The sequence below is a fragment of the Pelodiscus sinensis genome, chromosome 4 (assembly GCF_052426305.1).
Source record: "Pelodiscus sinensis isolate ZL-2025 chromosome 4, ASM5242630v1, whole genome shotgun sequence".
Classification (NCBI taxonomy): Eukaryota; Metazoa; Chordata; order Testudines; family Trionychidae; genus Pelodiscus; species Pelodiscus sinensis.
Window position 1 is genome coordinate 99,171,600 of NC_143055.1, and position 16,462 is coordinate 99,188,061.

The 16,462-nt window shown below is 42.8% G+C and overlaps 1 protein-coding gene across 14 annotated transcripts in view; it reads right to left on the reverse strand.

Annotated features, from left to right (window-relative positions):
• The window catches only part of BLTP1 (bridge-like lipid transfer protein family member 1), a 222,200-nt gene that overhangs the window by 130,900 nt on the left and 74,838 nt on the right, over positions 1-16,462 (reverse strand). For all 14 annotated transcript variants that reach the window (XM_075929830.2, XM_075929833.2, XM_075929841.2 and 11 more), the window contains exons 17-21: positions 12,058-12,236; positions 11,808-11,914; positions 6,221-6,429; positions 1,600-1,827; positions 973-1,110 (exon numbers count right to left, since the gene is read on the reverse strand). In XM_075929830.2, the coding sequence (XP_075785945.2) occupies positions 973-1,110; positions 1,600-1,827; positions 6,221-6,429; positions 11,808-11,914; positions 12,058-12,236 (861 nt within the window). The remainder of the gene's footprint in view (positions 1-972; positions 1,111-1,599; positions 1,828-6,220; positions 6,430-11,807; positions 11,915-12,057; positions 12,237-16,462) is intronic.

Below are 16,462 nucleotides of genomic sequence, written 5' to 3' on the forward strand. Positions count from 1 at the left end.
AGTTTTCATGGACCTGGAGCAAGGCTTGACTTTGAAAGACAGTGTCTTGCATATGCAGGGCCCTAATCTGAGTTTCTAAATGCTGCAGAACATCTACCAAGCCCAACAAGAGGATGTTAGATTTTTTAGAATCCATCAAGAAAAAAAAAAGTTCCCAGTGTTCCCTGTAAGCTGTGGGCTTGTGAAGCCACTCAGGAGAGATTCAAATGACACCCAGCTAATGAGGTTTTTTGTTTCTGCTGGTGGTGCACATTCACACACACCTCAGTGCCCATAAAAAATATTCCATACATGGAAAGAAAAATATCCATACATGTATGGAAAAAGATTAGTGGGAACATTAGCAGCTACCCCTTTTTATTTTGAGCTGCTCAAACTGCCACAAACTGGAGCATGGGTATTCATGTCTAGGAGACAGAGCTGTAGTCAAGACCCATGAGTCAGCGCCAATGGTCAAAACCAGAATGGGAAGCCAGAAACCAAGCAGGGGACAAGGCAGGCACAGACACAACTGCAATGATAAGGTTGGCCAACTGTTAGCCAAATGCTGCTGTTGGGCTGAAGAGCCAGCCTGTTGATTCCTCCAGCCAATTGGTCAAGCTGGCCAATCAGATAATTCAGCCAAAAATCCTCTGTTGCTCACTAGGGAGGTGGAACTAGCTGGTCCCAGACTGAGATGCAAGCCAAAATTCCAGGCACTTACAGTATCCTTTCTAGACAGTTTTAGGGAAACATTAACAGAACAAAAATCCTTTTCTCTTGAGCATGAACTAAAAATGAAGGCTGAACAGAAATAAATAAAAAATGCACAACACAAGCAGAATTACTACTATATAGTTTTTCTAAATGCTCTTCATGAGTCATCCTTGAAAACATTTGTGTTTTCATTGGCACGGATTCAGTCAAAACATGATTCAGTTTTAGTTTCACGTTAAAATCAGCACTCCAACATAAAAAGAATATTCATATTACCTGATAGCTGTCATTCAAAAATAAATTCAGTGGGGATAGTACAAGTTGCAGCATGGTCTCCCTAAATCCTTTTTTCATCTCAAAACACAATCTTTCCAAGAAAGCAGTAGGGCAATCAGGACCATCCGTGCTGCAGTGCTAAAATTAATCAACATATCCTGCTGTGAGAAGTTGCAGATACACAAAACTGCTGAGATTGTCAGATGAAAGACTGCAGAATGTGAGCATTTTCCTGCACTGCTTGACAAAAGAATCCATTTAATATTAATTTACATAGGCTTCTCTAATCTACAGTCTGATCTGTGCAAGTCAACCCTTATACACACACAGACCCAGGGTCCTACCAAAATCAATAGTTCTGCTTGCACAGATCAGATTGCAAGATTAGTGAGATGCCCTGTTCATTTAGAGCAGAAGTCTCAAACTCTTGCAATGGGGATGAGGGTGCTGTCCATTACCAGCTCCCAAGCCACATCAACCCAACTTCTCTCCGTCATGGCACCCTGTTCCCTGGGTGTGTCTTTGGGGATCACTGAAGGGGCCTGGTGCCATGCAGCAGTTGAACCACTTCTCTCCCCCTTCTCCACACCTGCATACACCTGATGACTCAGGCTCCCAAGAGCTTACCACTGGTAGGCGTCCATGCACTTTGTACAAATTAAGTAGTACAGTAATGTCCCAAGGGCGCAGGGTTAGGGGATGAACTGGTTTGGCTGAACTCTCACTTCCCTTTTTGTCATTCTCCAATCCAACTGCTGTCCAGCCAGAGCTTGAAGATGTTGACATTGATAGGACAGGGCTTGAAATGACTTCTTCAAAATCTGTATACATGTCATCTTCTCCAAAGTAATTTTCCTGGAAAGTGAATAATTGCAGTGATCATTAAAGAAGGCAAACTGTACCATTAGCAGTATCATGCAACACAATTCAGGGCTTAGTCCTACCCCCCTCCAAGCACTAAGGCTTTAATTCTATAACACACTGTAGCCCCAGCTGCGCTACTAATTACAATAATTCAATCTTCATGTACAGCCAATCTCTGGCCCAAATACTGTCAAAAACGTTCCAGTTAACGTCAAAGTGGTGATGGGTTTTGAGCTGTAGATACTTTTCAATTGGTCATTAGACTTGAGTCCAAACTATTTAACACAGGCCACTTATCTTCAGTTTCACAAGGATTTGTCATCATTACTAATCTGGGCTATATTTGAATTAATGACCATGAAATGAAGAGATATATATCCTATTACTATTTCCTTGAATCACAAAATATGCAATTTGATTTTTAAACAAAGCAAAGTCTGAACTTTTTTTTTTAAATGGAGGAATTAATCCTCCCTCATTTAAATAAATGTTGCAGGGGAAAAAAGCCATTTCGATGGCTGAGATTTACTTACATCCTATAAGTAGTAAGCCATTTTATGACCAGGCTGGGGAACAAATAAGAATAGTTTATCATTTTTAAAAACTCAAATGTGTACACTTTATATATTTAGTTGTACCATCTCTTCTTATCTTTTACACCACTTGCCTTCTAATACCCCAATCCCACATATGTTTAAGCATATGAGACGAAGTCAAATAAATCATGAAGAGGCGCTATCTGGTATAAAGAAGGAAAATAGTCTCATTCTCCAAGTCCTTGACAAAGACAAGCATAAAATATAGGCATATTCTACAGCCCAGTGTGGAACATGCATTATAATAGAATTACAGGCAGTCCCCGACTTACGCGGATCCGACTTATGTCGGATCCGCACTTACGAACGGGGCTTTCTCGCCCCGGAGGTCGAGGTAGCGGATTGCTACCTGCGAGCTCCGGGGCGAGAAAGCCCCGTTCGTAAGCTGCTCTGGTGCCCCTGGTCTGCTGGAGACCGTCTCCAGCAGACCAGGGGCACCGGGCGGGTTCCCTTGCTTCTGAGGCATTGCCAGAGCAAAGCCTCAGAAGCGCGGGAACCCGCCGCTGCTGCCGCTTCAGTCCGGGTGCCTGTGGTCTGCTGGGGACGGTCCCCAGCAGACCACAGGCACCGGGACTGAAGCTGCAGCCGCGGGGGGGTCCCGCGCCTCTGAGACTTTGCCAGAGCAAAGCCTCAGAGGCGCGGCACCCTGCTGCCACTGCGGCTCTGCTCCCCGTGTCCCTGGTCTGCTGGGGGGGGGGGGGGGAGCGCGGCTAGTGTTCCCTCCCCCCCCAGTAGACCAGGCTTTTGTTTTGGACCCTGGAGCAGAGCAGCTGGGGCGCTGCCGATTGGTCCTGCAGCGCCGCTCTGGGCACTACTGGAGCAACCCGGCAGCACCCCAGCTGCTCTGCCCCAGGTCCTGATTCAGCCGCTGCTGGTCAGTTTCAGCAGTGGCTGAATCAGGACGCCTGGGGCAGAGCAGCTGGGGTGCTGCTGGGTTGGTCCAGTAGCGCCGAGGAGCGGTGCTACTGGAGCAACCAAGCAGCACCCCAGCTGCTCTGCCCCAGGCGTCCCCAAGTCAGCCGCTGCTGAAACTGACCAGCGCTGACTACAGGAAGCCCGAGGCAGAGTTGCTCTGCCCCAGGCTTCCTGGAATCAGCGCTGATCAGTTTCAGCAGCAGATGACTTGGGGAAGCTTGGGGTTCTTAAGTTGAATCTGTATGTAAGTCAGAACTGGCGGTCAGTTTCAGCAGCGGCTGAATCTGGACGCCAGTTCTGACTTACATACAGATTCAACTTAAGAACAAACCTACAGTCCCTATCTTGTACGTAACCCGGGGACTGCCTGTATACTAGTTCTTTCTAAAGTGTTTTACACATTAAGATGCTATATAATGCACTCTAAGTAAGAACCCTCACCTTAGTAGCTCCACTATACAGGCCCCTCTCTTTTAATTTCTAACAGTCACTTAAAGGCTTCCCTAATTTCAAAGGATGTTTCTCTGTTGGAGCAGAATGTTGTGACAGAGATAGAGCTGGCAGAAGTACGTTAAAGAAGGACCAGTAGAGGATATCAAAAATACTGGTAACTTGCTGCTAGAGTCTCTCAGAGGACAGAAAGAGTTACAAGCATCCATTACAAACTGGTGAATTGAAACAGAATGTTCCACATTAAAGAGCTCCATAGCTGGAAGAACAGAAAGTCATATGATACAAATACTAGCAACTATAACAAGCAGGAACACTTGGAAAGGATATCATGCATTTAAATTTTCAAATTGCATTTCAGTAGTTTTAGAAGACAGGGATAAGCATTCTTTCGTAACCCCAAAAACTTGCATTCTCAGTGCTATGACATAATATTATTTATAAATATCATAAGAATTCAGCCTCTGTAGAGGAAGAAGCTTCCTCTACAGATCAAGAGCTCTGAGAAAGAGTAAACTATCATGTGAATCTCAGAAGTTTTTACAGTAACTGGGGCTAAAATGGAAACTCCCTATCATGCCATGAGTGCTACAGTATAAATATATAATGACATGGGGAGAAAAGTACTTCATATTCCTATAATTGTACTCCTACCACATTCAATGATAAATTCACACTGATTTCAATTATAACACTAAGTTAATGGTGAGTATTTTTGAAAGTCCCACCTAAAATTTATAATTTACACAAATATATATAATTCTTTTTCAGTCTAAGTGTCTCAGAACAACCAAGAAAGTTGATTACTTAAAAGGCCTGGCTCAGAAAACTCCCTTTGATCTGTCCTACAATGAAAGTCTCCTAAAAGACCTGAGCATAGAGCCAATCTGCTTTACTCAAAGCAGATTCCTGAGCAAATGAACATTTTCTAGTTAATCAAGTGAGATTCACATGTTAGATTTCTTTCCTTTTGCACCAAAAAGACAACAACATTGCCCACTGTACCTCCATTTCCTCTAGAACAGTGGTTCTCAACTTTTCCCTACTATTGTACTCCTTTCACAAGGCTGATATGTCTTCTATACCCCAACTTCACTTCACTTAAAAAGTACTTGCTTACAAAAGCAGACATAAAAATATAAGTGTAACAGCACACTATCAATGAAAAATTGCTTATTTTCATTTTTATCATACAATTATAAAACACAACCATCATGTTGAGGAAAAACTGATAAAAGTCGTAATTGAGAGCTCTGTACAAAAGAAATGTCTGTCTGTATGAAGTTTTAGTTTGTAGTGACTTCACAAGTGCTTTTCATGTAGCCTGTTGTAAAACTAAGCAACAATCTATGTGAGTTGGCATACCACGTGGAAGACTATGGCATACCCGCAGGGGTATCCGTATCCCTGTTTGAGAATCACTGGCCTAGAAAAGGACATAGCTACAAAGAAGAGGGAAGAAATGGAAGCATTTTAAAATGCAAAAGTTAATAGCCAAGAAATTAAATGAAAAATATTTTATTTTGTATATTCTTGGAGGGTATGTCTTTAAAGTTTTGATTTACTCTAATATTTTCCCACCTACTGCGCAGCACTATAGACATTTCAAAGAATTCAGTGCAGAAACCAGGAATCTCTAAAGAAAGGCTGTCCCTAAGTAGAACTCTGTACATGCTAACTACAAGTTCTTAAAAAGATAACTAAAAAATTTAAGGATACTAATTAGAGATCTGTTTATAGTCTAGTTCGGTAGGTCAATCTGAATTTTACTACCAAAACCCAACATCAAAAATCTCATTAAATTAACAATTAAGGCTGAAATGATCTTTTCATGCTCCCTGTTGTGCCCACATATAGCAGCATCCAATAAGATCCTAATCACTCCCTGTTCAAAGAGGCAGGCAATACCTATGCATAATGAGGACTACTTAATGATGCATCATAAGTGTTAACTTTGAACTTCCTTGATTTTGTTAATGTAAAAAGGAATCCAAAAAATCTACTTAGGTAAAGAAATCTACTTAGGTGTGCTCTTTACACACGAGAGCAAAATAGAGCAATATACATTTTAGACAGATTACTCCATGGTTTTTTATTTGTTTAACACCACTACGAAGAGATTCTGCTTGGGAGTGCTCCTATTCCTATTTCAAGTAAGTTGTATTTTATCTGATTCAATGTGACCATGTCTGAGTTAGGTTAACTTCAAGTAGATGCCCAAAAGGTTTGCTTCCGTTTTAGAAAAACAAGGTTCTTAGCAATTCATAAGAAGATCTTGTTACAAGCAAGCATCACAATGCCAAAAAATTAAGCTTCTTCTCTTACAGAGTATTTGCTGCTTCATAAAATTGGAGTGGTTTGACTTTCTAATCATGTTAAATGTATCTTCCCTACTTGTTACAATGACGTGCTTTTATTCATACCTTTATAGACAAAAAGGCGTTTAGCAGAGGTCCATAGAGGGTTATCTGAGAATCTGGGGAGAGTTCTAGTTCCACATGTAGTTTATCAGGTGGAAGCTCCGAAGGATCAATAGGAAGGCGAGTTGAAACTGTGGGAGATGAAATTATTCTATCAACGGTCTTCTGTGATGGCCTTAGTACAGATAACATGGTTTCTTCCATTTCTGACACTTACGAATAAACAAAACAAAACAAAAAGAAATCTTTTGAATTTTCAAGTTAGGACAGATCTGCAGTTTTCCATTGTAGGTGGATATTTTTATAATACAGAATAAATACATTTCTCCAAACAATGAACAAATCAGGTAATTTTAACAAGGAGTATGAAATGTTTTATTTAACAGGTACTATGCAAATGAGATCCAATGTCTTTAATTTAAACGTCAAATATTTTTTATTATTCTTTACTCTCACTTTTTAAAAAAGTGATGTGACTTTCAGTCGTATGGATATTCAGTTTCTCACAAAAACAGGCAGCTTTGGCAGAAGAACAGGAAAAATATGAATATTATAAAGTAGTGTATTAAATAGATAAAGAAATTTATGACATTGTGGGCCCAAATTTGCTCCCTTGGAACAACCTAAATATAGCAATAACAAAGATAGTAATTGTACAGTTTATTTCCCACCTTTTCATTGTAATTCAGAGAACAGTGTGGATGGGTTTGTTTTATGATTTAGGACAGGGGTGGGGAAACATTTTTGGGTCAGGGGCCACTGACCCACAGAAAAATCAGTCAGCAGCTGCACATCACACAAGAGCGTGGGGGAGGGCAGGCTAGTAGATTTTGTTTGCTCCAACACTATGGTGGGGCAGCAGGTGGGCAGGAGCACCAACATGGACTCCCCAATGCTGGGGGAGCCCTGAGCGTCAGGGGCCACATCCAGCCCCCAAGCCTGAGGTTTCCCACTCCTGGTTTAGGAACTGAACTAAAAGAGATAAGGAAAAAAGGAAATGTCAAAATCTTTTGGGGCTCTGGAGCTACAAGTTTCTGCTAGGAAAGTCTGTCAGTTCCTTGCTGCAAAAGAAATAAGGCTGTAACTCTCCCGGTGTAATTTTAAGACTCAGTGTGCACTAAACTATTGCATCTATGCACATGTATCCAGTGCATCTTTTAAGGACACATCTTTGAACTCAACTTGATTTTCTACTGTGAATATTCAGTACTGTACTTAATTTTTAAATGACCATTATTTGTTTACATAACATGTTGAGAAAACAGACTATATAAAAGATTAATCTCTGTTACTCAGCAGATGTGTTCCCTGTACCTATTCAGGCTTTTAAATGACCTATCAGAAAATATAGGTTGACTATTTAACTCCCATCAGCACAATAGACCTAGCAGAGCACAAGACAAGTGACCCAGAATCTCTTCTCACTTGGCCTCTCATGTGATTGGGCATCTGCCCCACACTGGCCCTTTAAAGCTAAAATTCAGCCCTGAAGGCTGAGAGCAAAGCCCACAGCTGAGGCTGATATTGCCAATTACGGCCCAGCTGTGGATTGTATAAGGGCTGCAGGAAGGAGGAAGAGAGAGACTCTTGCTCTAGCTGGGGAGCAGAAGGGACCTGGCTGCCAGGGAAGATGGGGGCTTCCTGAGACAGAGTTATGCTGGGAAAAGGCAGGCAGAGCTGGGGATCTCTGCCCTGATCTCACTTCCAGGCTGCAGGGCCTGAAACAAGGCCTGAAAGTACTTGTGCTGCTGGGAGACAGCCAGGATAGGAAAAGACATCAGATCCACACACCCCTTGCCAATGATGAGTGGCCATTTCAGACTGTAGTGTGCCCCTGAGACAGGGGCTAGATGAAGACTGGTGGTGGGTCACTGAAGTAAGGTGGGTATAGAGGAACTGGGGGTTCCCTTGGAGGGGAGGATCCTAGAGTGCAGAGACAGGACTACTGATAAAACAATCCCACCCCCAGGAAGGGAGCCGAGAGACACTGGAGTGGGCACTGTCCTGAAGGGGATGCTGTAGTCTGGGAGCCACACGGGTCCGGAGCTGAGAGCATGAAGTGAGGACATGGGGAAAAACCAGTCAGAGGGAGGTGCCCTGCGAGCTAACAAGCTAATTCCCAGGGCTACCGGCAGGAGGTGTCATGGTGATGAGTCCACCCCGTGACACCTCATCAGTACAATTGTTAACCAAGTTTTAGCTACTACATCTGATGTACAAACTTGCACATCCAGATTTAACTGAAAGGCGAGAGGACTGAAGACACAGACTTGTAAATCAAACAGATTTGGTATACAAGTCACTGAAAAATAGAAATCCAGAGCTCCAGGCCCAATCTTTATCCTTCTGTTACTTCCAGAGAAATCTTTCTGATATTTCACCTTTTCTTTTAAAGCTGTGCTTTTAAAATTCACATGGAGAGACTTATCTCCAATCTAGGGCTACTTAAACCTCCTGCAGTCCTTTTTAAAACTTAACTTGGTCCAATCACATCCATTCAAATTACTGATAGAACCATCTTTCTGGATCTTGATTATGATACCATTCCACATTCAGTGACATTCCACTGGCTCTCACTTCACCACTATACCACTGACAGATTTCAGAGTTTTACCTCCAAGACCATTTTACACCTTGCCCCTTCTCAGACTCATTTTTTCATGGCACTTACTTACTGTATGTTCTCTCAAACCAATAATGCCAACTTCCCCTGTCCACTTACTACCATTTCTCCTACAAGCACCTTCATAGTTTCATCCTTGCTAATACTTATGCGTGAAATAACTTCCTTTAATCCAACTGTACCACTCCTAACCCATCCTCTTGGTTCACTTGGTTCACTTCTTGGTTCATTCACTTGGTTCACTTCTTGGTTCACTGCAGTATCTATGGTACGTTGCCAGTCAAAAACAGCAATGTTGGTAGCCTGCACATTCCTGATCTTAAACCTACTTTCAACTCTGTCTATGAAGGTACAATACTGCAAGAGCTGAATGATATTACAACAACACAGAAAGATCACTTGAAAAATCAACTACAGGACAAAATTAACTTGTCCCATAATATTGTCTCCCACACAACAAGAAATTTTTGGATTTGCGCAATGACTCACTTAGCTGAAGTACTCTATTTGTTAGGCTAGATTAACAATTTGGACAAATCTAATGTAGTGTCACCTGCTTTTCACTTACAAGAGTAATGCATCATTTTAAAATTTGCAACTGAAAGCCAAAGTTTTGATTACAAACTGGGACAGTTCAAATTTAGGTTATCTCACTTGATAAAAACTGGTAGTCTGTGTAATCCAAAATACTGGCTTCTATTTCTCCAGGGCAGAAGAAGCAGTAGAGAGGAGATATGGATATTAAATAGATACTTTATTCACAGAGTAGGGCAATTCAATTAGAAGGACCCAGAGACTTTCAGATAGATGCAAGAGTTATCCAATATGCTCCACACGTGTCCTGAACAGTGTTCCCTCTAAGCTGCAGGGCCACACAGCTTGACAGGTGATTAATCAGCCCTGTCCAATCAGTCAGCTCCATGCACAGAGCCATGAGCCTCTGACTAGACGGGGCTGATTTATCACCTGTGAAGCTGGTCCTGAAGCTATATATGAAGTTTTCATTGTGGGCAACCCACCTGGCAGGTCATATACTAGGTACCTTTTAGAGCTGAGACACAGTGCCATGGAGTGGAAGAAAGTTATAAATGTAGGCGTTACAGATGGTACAGTAGATAAAGCACTGATTGATACAGGATCAAAAGTTGTCTACTATGATAGGTAGGTGCCAATCTCTGTACCGCTTTGGATACAGGCCAGTACTGTGTTACTTAATTAAGCCATAGGATGCTTTATGGACCTAGAGGAAGGGCTTGGTGGGGGGAAGCATCTATCATCAGCAGAGCCTTACATTTGGCTATCAGCTAACTGCTCTAAACTGGGATTCTGTCTAAAAGACTGACAAAGACAAAATGGGACAGCTAGTGAAATGAGGGTATGTGCATTCTTGCTGGACTTATGGGGAGAAGATTGTATGGTACAGAGAAGGAACCCTAATGATCATTTAGGGAACTGATATTTTATATGCTGATCCCAATTCCTGTACCACTTTGGTTACAGGTTGCAGACTTCTGTTTCACCAGTAACTGTGAGCATCTCTCAGCTACTGAGCCAAGAGTTGAAATGCTATTAACTATGGAGATTCCCCAGTCTGCTTGTTTTGCTGAGGGGGTTCTGAAATGTCTTCAACTCTCAAGAGTCCAGGTGACACAATGCATCAAGGAGCCACGCTATAAAGGCAGGGCTGGGAACCAGTGCGCTCTGGCCCCATTCCCAGGGAGCCTCCTGCCACCCTGTGTTGCTGCCTCTATATCTGAGGCAGCAGCACAGGGTGGCAGGTGGGAACCGGTCTGTGAGGGGAGCCAGTTTAAAAATAGGCTTCCCGCACAGACCAATTCCGCCAGCCACCCCGTGTTGCTGCCTCTAATACAGAGGCAGTAGTGTGGGGCAGCAGCAGCCCCTGTCTGTGGGAGGTCCAAATTCCCCACAGACAGAGGCTGCTTCACGGCAGCTCTCCCGCCCCCCCCCCCCGCCCCCCCCCCCCCCACGGCTCACCCTCTCCCCCCAATGCTGCTTCCTCTGATAGAGGCTGCAGTGGGGAGGAAGGGCAGACAGCACTGGGGAGCTGGTGCTGGGAGGAGCTGGTTTTTAAGCTGGCTCCCCCCAGCACTGACTCATGCCTCCCCTGTCCTCCCAGCTGCTTCTGTAGGAGGCAGAAAGGGGAGAGGGGGAAAGACAGGTCCACAGAGCCAGTACATGTGGGGAGCCTGCTTGAAAGCTGGCTCCCCCACTCATCTTCCACATGGCTGCCTCTGTATCAGAGGCAGCAGCATGGAAGTAGAGGGGCAGGCATATCCAGTGCTCATGGGAAGCTGGCTTTTAAGCCAGCTCCTCAGGGGCACTGGCTCTAGCTGCCCTCCCACCTTGCTGCTTCTGATACAAAGGCAGCAAGGGTGAGTGCGTGTAGATGACAAGATTAATCAATAAGCCCAGGCTTATCAGTTAATCGTGTAATTGTCTACATGTTGACATCCCTAGTAAAGACTAAGAAATCATCTCAGAGAAGAAAAAGGTAGACTTTTGTAGATTAAACACCTGTAGATTTATTGTCCACCAATAGCTCTTGCTCAAAAATTATTCATGGTATTCCAAACACTATTTAAAATGTGGGTTATGTGCATTAAATGTTTATTTTCTCCTTGGAAACTGACTAGAAACAATTAACATCCATTTACAATGGTTTTACACACAATAGCCCAGAGGTCTAACTGGGTAATGCTTTTGGACAAGTCCTGAACAGATGGAGCTCTACTCTGTGCTTAGCAAAAAATTAAATTGGGGCCCAGTAAGAATGGGGGTGTGACGTTATTCAGAATATTGCCTGCTTAGTCCATGGCTTCATTACATTTTCATGCTTTCAATTTATTTGGTGAAAACTAGAATTTTAAATAAAAATGGCCATACAAAGTCATGGCTTTTTTTCCCCGACTCACTCTTAAAATACAACAGAAATAAAGTAACACTTACATGATTGCTTCAACTGTTCATCTGCCTTCTGTGGATAAATTGGGTGCCAAGTGTAGTCAATTGTGAATGTAACACTTGGTACAGTCCAGCATTCAACCCATCCAGCCCTACCCAAAAGAAAGACATTTTTAAAGTATTCATTGTTTCACTAATTTCTAATGCATACAGAAAAACAGAACTAATAATATTCTACCCCCAAGTACAAATATACAGGGAGCTAATATATATTCCAAGAAGTAACAGAACTCACTCTTCTTGAGTTATATTCCTCCATTTGGGCTTGCCTGTTTTTTGACCACTTTGACACTCGTCAGAAATACAGGATTCAGGATTTATTTTATTAGGATGACAATCCTTCACCAGCATAAAGAGAGAATATTTAGTAGGATGGCAATCTGGTAGAAATAAATGAAGATCAACATCTTCTCCCTACAAATGAAATATTAACACTATTCATAGGATGAACTCCAATTACAATTTGTACAGTTCTATGCACCAGTATACTCACTTTATAGACAGATGAACTACATGCAGCAAGCAGATATAAGGCCCTGATTGTTAGAAGTGCTGAACACTCACAGCTCCCACTGAACAATTAGAGCTAGAGGTGCTCAGAACTTCTTTAAAGAATCATGACCCCAGTGACTTGCACATGCACACTGAAGGCTAGAACACAGAAGTCATGAGTTCTAGCCACATGTTCTCATCTGACCTCTATAACACCGACACATTCATGGCCTATATCATAAAACCTCAAAAATGTAATATTTAATTCAACTCTACAAAACCCCAGTATCTGAAGATTTCAAATTCTAAATACAGTAATAATAACAATAATAATTCACGTTTATAGCACTACTATTAAAAAGTTTCCAAGTATTTTGAAACATTAATCACACTTCATAACATTCCTGTGGAGTAGTTAAGTATTATCTCTGTTTTATATATACACAAGCTAAAGTTCGGAGACATTTAAGCAACTAGATCAGGGCCACTCAGAAAATGTCTGAGTCAAAGAATCCATGAGTTTTAAATACAGTTTTCTATTAGACTATGTGCTTCAAAGATATTTTAACTAGATGCTTAACTTCTGGACATACGATTATTCAAATGCTTAGAACTAAGCAAGTGTGTACGTTTTTGCAGGATACGGACATAAGGCCTAATCTTGCAAACAATAAACCAACCCGTATAGTTACTCCCAAATAAAGAAAAAAATGGGTCATTAACATATTTGGATTGTTGGTGTTCAAAAATTTTCATATAATGAAAAACAAGTTTTCCAACAATACATCCATAAATACAAATCCCAATCTGAAATCAAATGAATAGGACAGCAAGATTATTCTGAGATGGCTAAAGCAGTGTGGTTTGCCAGGGAGAGACGCACTCTTCCTGGGGACTGAAAGTATTCTAAAGTTATGTTACTCAGGTTGGGTACGTCTACACTGGCCCCTTTTCCGAAAGGGGCATGCTAATCTTACCGGTCGTAATAGGGAAATCCGCGGGGGATTTAAATATCCCCCGCGGCATTTAAATAAAAATGTCCGCCGCTTTTTTCTGGCTTTCAGAAAAGCCGGAAAAGAGCGTCTACACTGGCCCCGATCCTCCGGAAAAAAGCCCTTTTCCAGAGGATCTCTTATTCCTACTTCAAAATACTTCAAAAATTCCTGATGGTGGGGCTATGAAGTAGGACAGGGAACGTTTCTGAACTGTGAAGTTAGAAAGGAATGAAGAGGGGGTTTCTCAAACCAGAGTAGAGTGGTTCAACCATGGCTCAAACCATTCTTGAGCAAGTAGGGTTTCCAAATTGAAGGAGGATGAGGTTTTGAATCAGAATGATGGTGGATTGAGCAGAATTAAGTGGCAGGGGAGCACATGCATCAGTGGATAAAGCAGGGGCAGAGGGAAAAAACTATGAAAGAGTGACAGCTGTATACACACTGTTTCCCTACCCAGTGCTTTTCATTCCAAAATGAAAAAAAAATTCTATTTTTCTTCTCACTTGCCCACCAGTCTCTTTATCCTCCACTCTAAGATTTTCTATCCTGCAACCCCAACTACTGTGTCACCAATTTGAAACAAGTTTCTTGATATATTTTGTAACTGTTTAAGAAAAAAATATGGGTGGAAATAAGAGTATGTCTACACTACAGTGTTATTTCAAAATATCTTATTTTAAAATAATGCGTCTACACACAAAATGAAGTTTGAAATATCATTTTGCTATTTCGAAATAGTGCGTCCAGACTGAGCGGACTCTGAATTGCATTTAAGGCTGGCCGGAACCAGTTCCAGCAGGGCACCAGGTCAGTACTTACTGTGTGGGGCTGCTGCCTGAGGCCATGTGAGGTCTGTGCTTAAAGGGACTCCCCTCCTCCCCCCAGACAACCAGTTCTCAGCTTTCCCTACTTGCTTGTCTACCTCGATGAGGAACAGCAAAAGCATTTTTGTCTCTTCATGCTCTGGTTGCCCTTACTTGGGACACCACAGCACTCTGCAACATGGAGCCAGAGCTGCCCCTGGGCACTCTGGTGCTTCTTGTTGATGCGTTGCTGAGAGCCTGGCTGCACTTTCTTCAGGCTGCCATCCAGGACGTCCATTGGGGGGCTGTCAGTATCCAGGAGGTCCTGAACGACAGCCTCCACCCTGAGGGAGCACTAAGAGCCTCCCTGATCTGCCCCACTGGGGGCTTGTGCCTCATTCCTCCCTCATATCCTTCCATTTACCCATTCCTAACCCCCCTTCCTGATGTAAAATAAAATACATGTATTTTCATGAATACAAACTCTTTATTTAACAAAACTGGGGAGGAGGGGGGAATGAAACTAGTGAAACTGGAGAAAGGAGGCAGGAGAGGAGAGGAGAGAAGAGAGGGTTGGAGCGGGGAGGGGGAAACCTGGAGGAGGGAGCTAGAAAGGGGAAGCAAGGGGAAAAGGGAGAGGGGAAGCTCAGGGGTGGGAGTCTCGCCAGACCAACTGTCATGCAAATCTGCTTCTGGGTTCGCATGTGGCTTTTGGTGGCCAGGCTGGCAGCTCTCCTGCCATAGACGGCCACATTCCTTTATCTAGTACGGAGATCATGGACGTTGGGGGCATCCCCCCCAAACCTGAATAAGATCCATGATCTCCACCCGGGACCAGGAATGCACCTACCTGGGCCCTGGTAGGCTCCTGGGAGCTGGCAGACTGCTCCTGGGGAACGGTGGAGGGCTGGCTGCCAGTGGCTTGCTGGCTCATGTTTTGGGGCCACTGGGTCAGGGGCAGTGACTGCTGGCTCTGGGCTGGCAGGCTTGGAGCTTGCACAGGCATTGTGGCCAGAGTCTACCCCTTTACGGGCTCCAGGGAGAGTAGGAGGGAGAGACGTGTTCTTGGTTGAGGGCACCCTGGGAAGGCTGGAGGCCCCCTATTTTGAAATAAGTGTCTACACAGCACTTATTTTGAAATACCTATTTCGAATTTGGGGTTATTCCTCGTAGAATAAGGTTTACCTAATTTGAAATAAGCGCTCCGGCTGTGTAGACGCTAGGAAAGTTATTTACAAAAAAGGGCTGTTATTTCGAAATAACTTTGCTGTGTAGACATACCCTAAGGTTCTAGCAGTATCAAGATCAGGTTTAACACACAATTTCACAAAGGAACTATACAAGCATTTAAAGAAGATGACAAACACAAATCAACAAGGTACACATTTTATGCAGTAAACTGTCAATAAGGTTTTTCTCCTCAACTCAACCAGTTAAATTAAACAGCTTCACATTTAATTCACTTAACTGGGTCAAAAACATTATTTTCTTGGAACTGGTTGGTGGCAGGAATTAAAAATAAAATTATTAACAATTACCTCGTGACTCTTAGTTTAAGTGATTTCTAACAGGGTAAAAAAACACTGTTTGAACCCCACAGAAACAAAAAACGTTGCATAAAATAAGCTCTCATCTCCAATGAAATTTTTTCTTAGTTTAATTAAGTTCTATTAAATTGTTCTGTAAAAATATTTACAAACTCTTTATAGAAAACTAGGGCAAGTTTAATAAGGAGATAAAAACTTCAGAGGGGATGTTTTCAGCACAGTATGTGTGAATTTATCCAAATTGCTTCTATTAATACTAATGGATATTGATAGCTAACCCTCCCCACCCCACAATTAACAGAATACATAGAAAAGAATGACCCAAACATTTACATCTACTATAGACTTGAGAGTGTCTGTCTGTTCAAGAACTTGTACTAAAGGTAAGAGCTAGGACCACGAAATTTGGTATACAGCTTCTTCTTATCATAAATTAAAGCAAGGGAAGGGGTTCGTTGTGCCAGGAAAATGGGATTTGTCTGGAATATGATTGCTTCTCATAAAACCATACAGAAAAGAGGCAGAATCACCAGTCAGATGAAAGGGGCTCCCCCTTTCTGTGACCGCACCAGCCCCAAGCCTCCTACCTGCCAGGCACTCTTTAGGGAGGACAAGGTGGAGGGCTGAAGCTTCCCCCCTTCTGCCCCCCGCATTTGTATGGGAACATTGCTGCTGTTCCTTTTTGTCAGGAGGTGAAAGTGCACAATTTGCTGAAATCCTCACTCTGGTTGGGGATGGCAGAAGGCAGACAAACTTGGACCTGCGTCAGTTGGGAGACATGCACCCTCTCCAGCTGTGCTCGC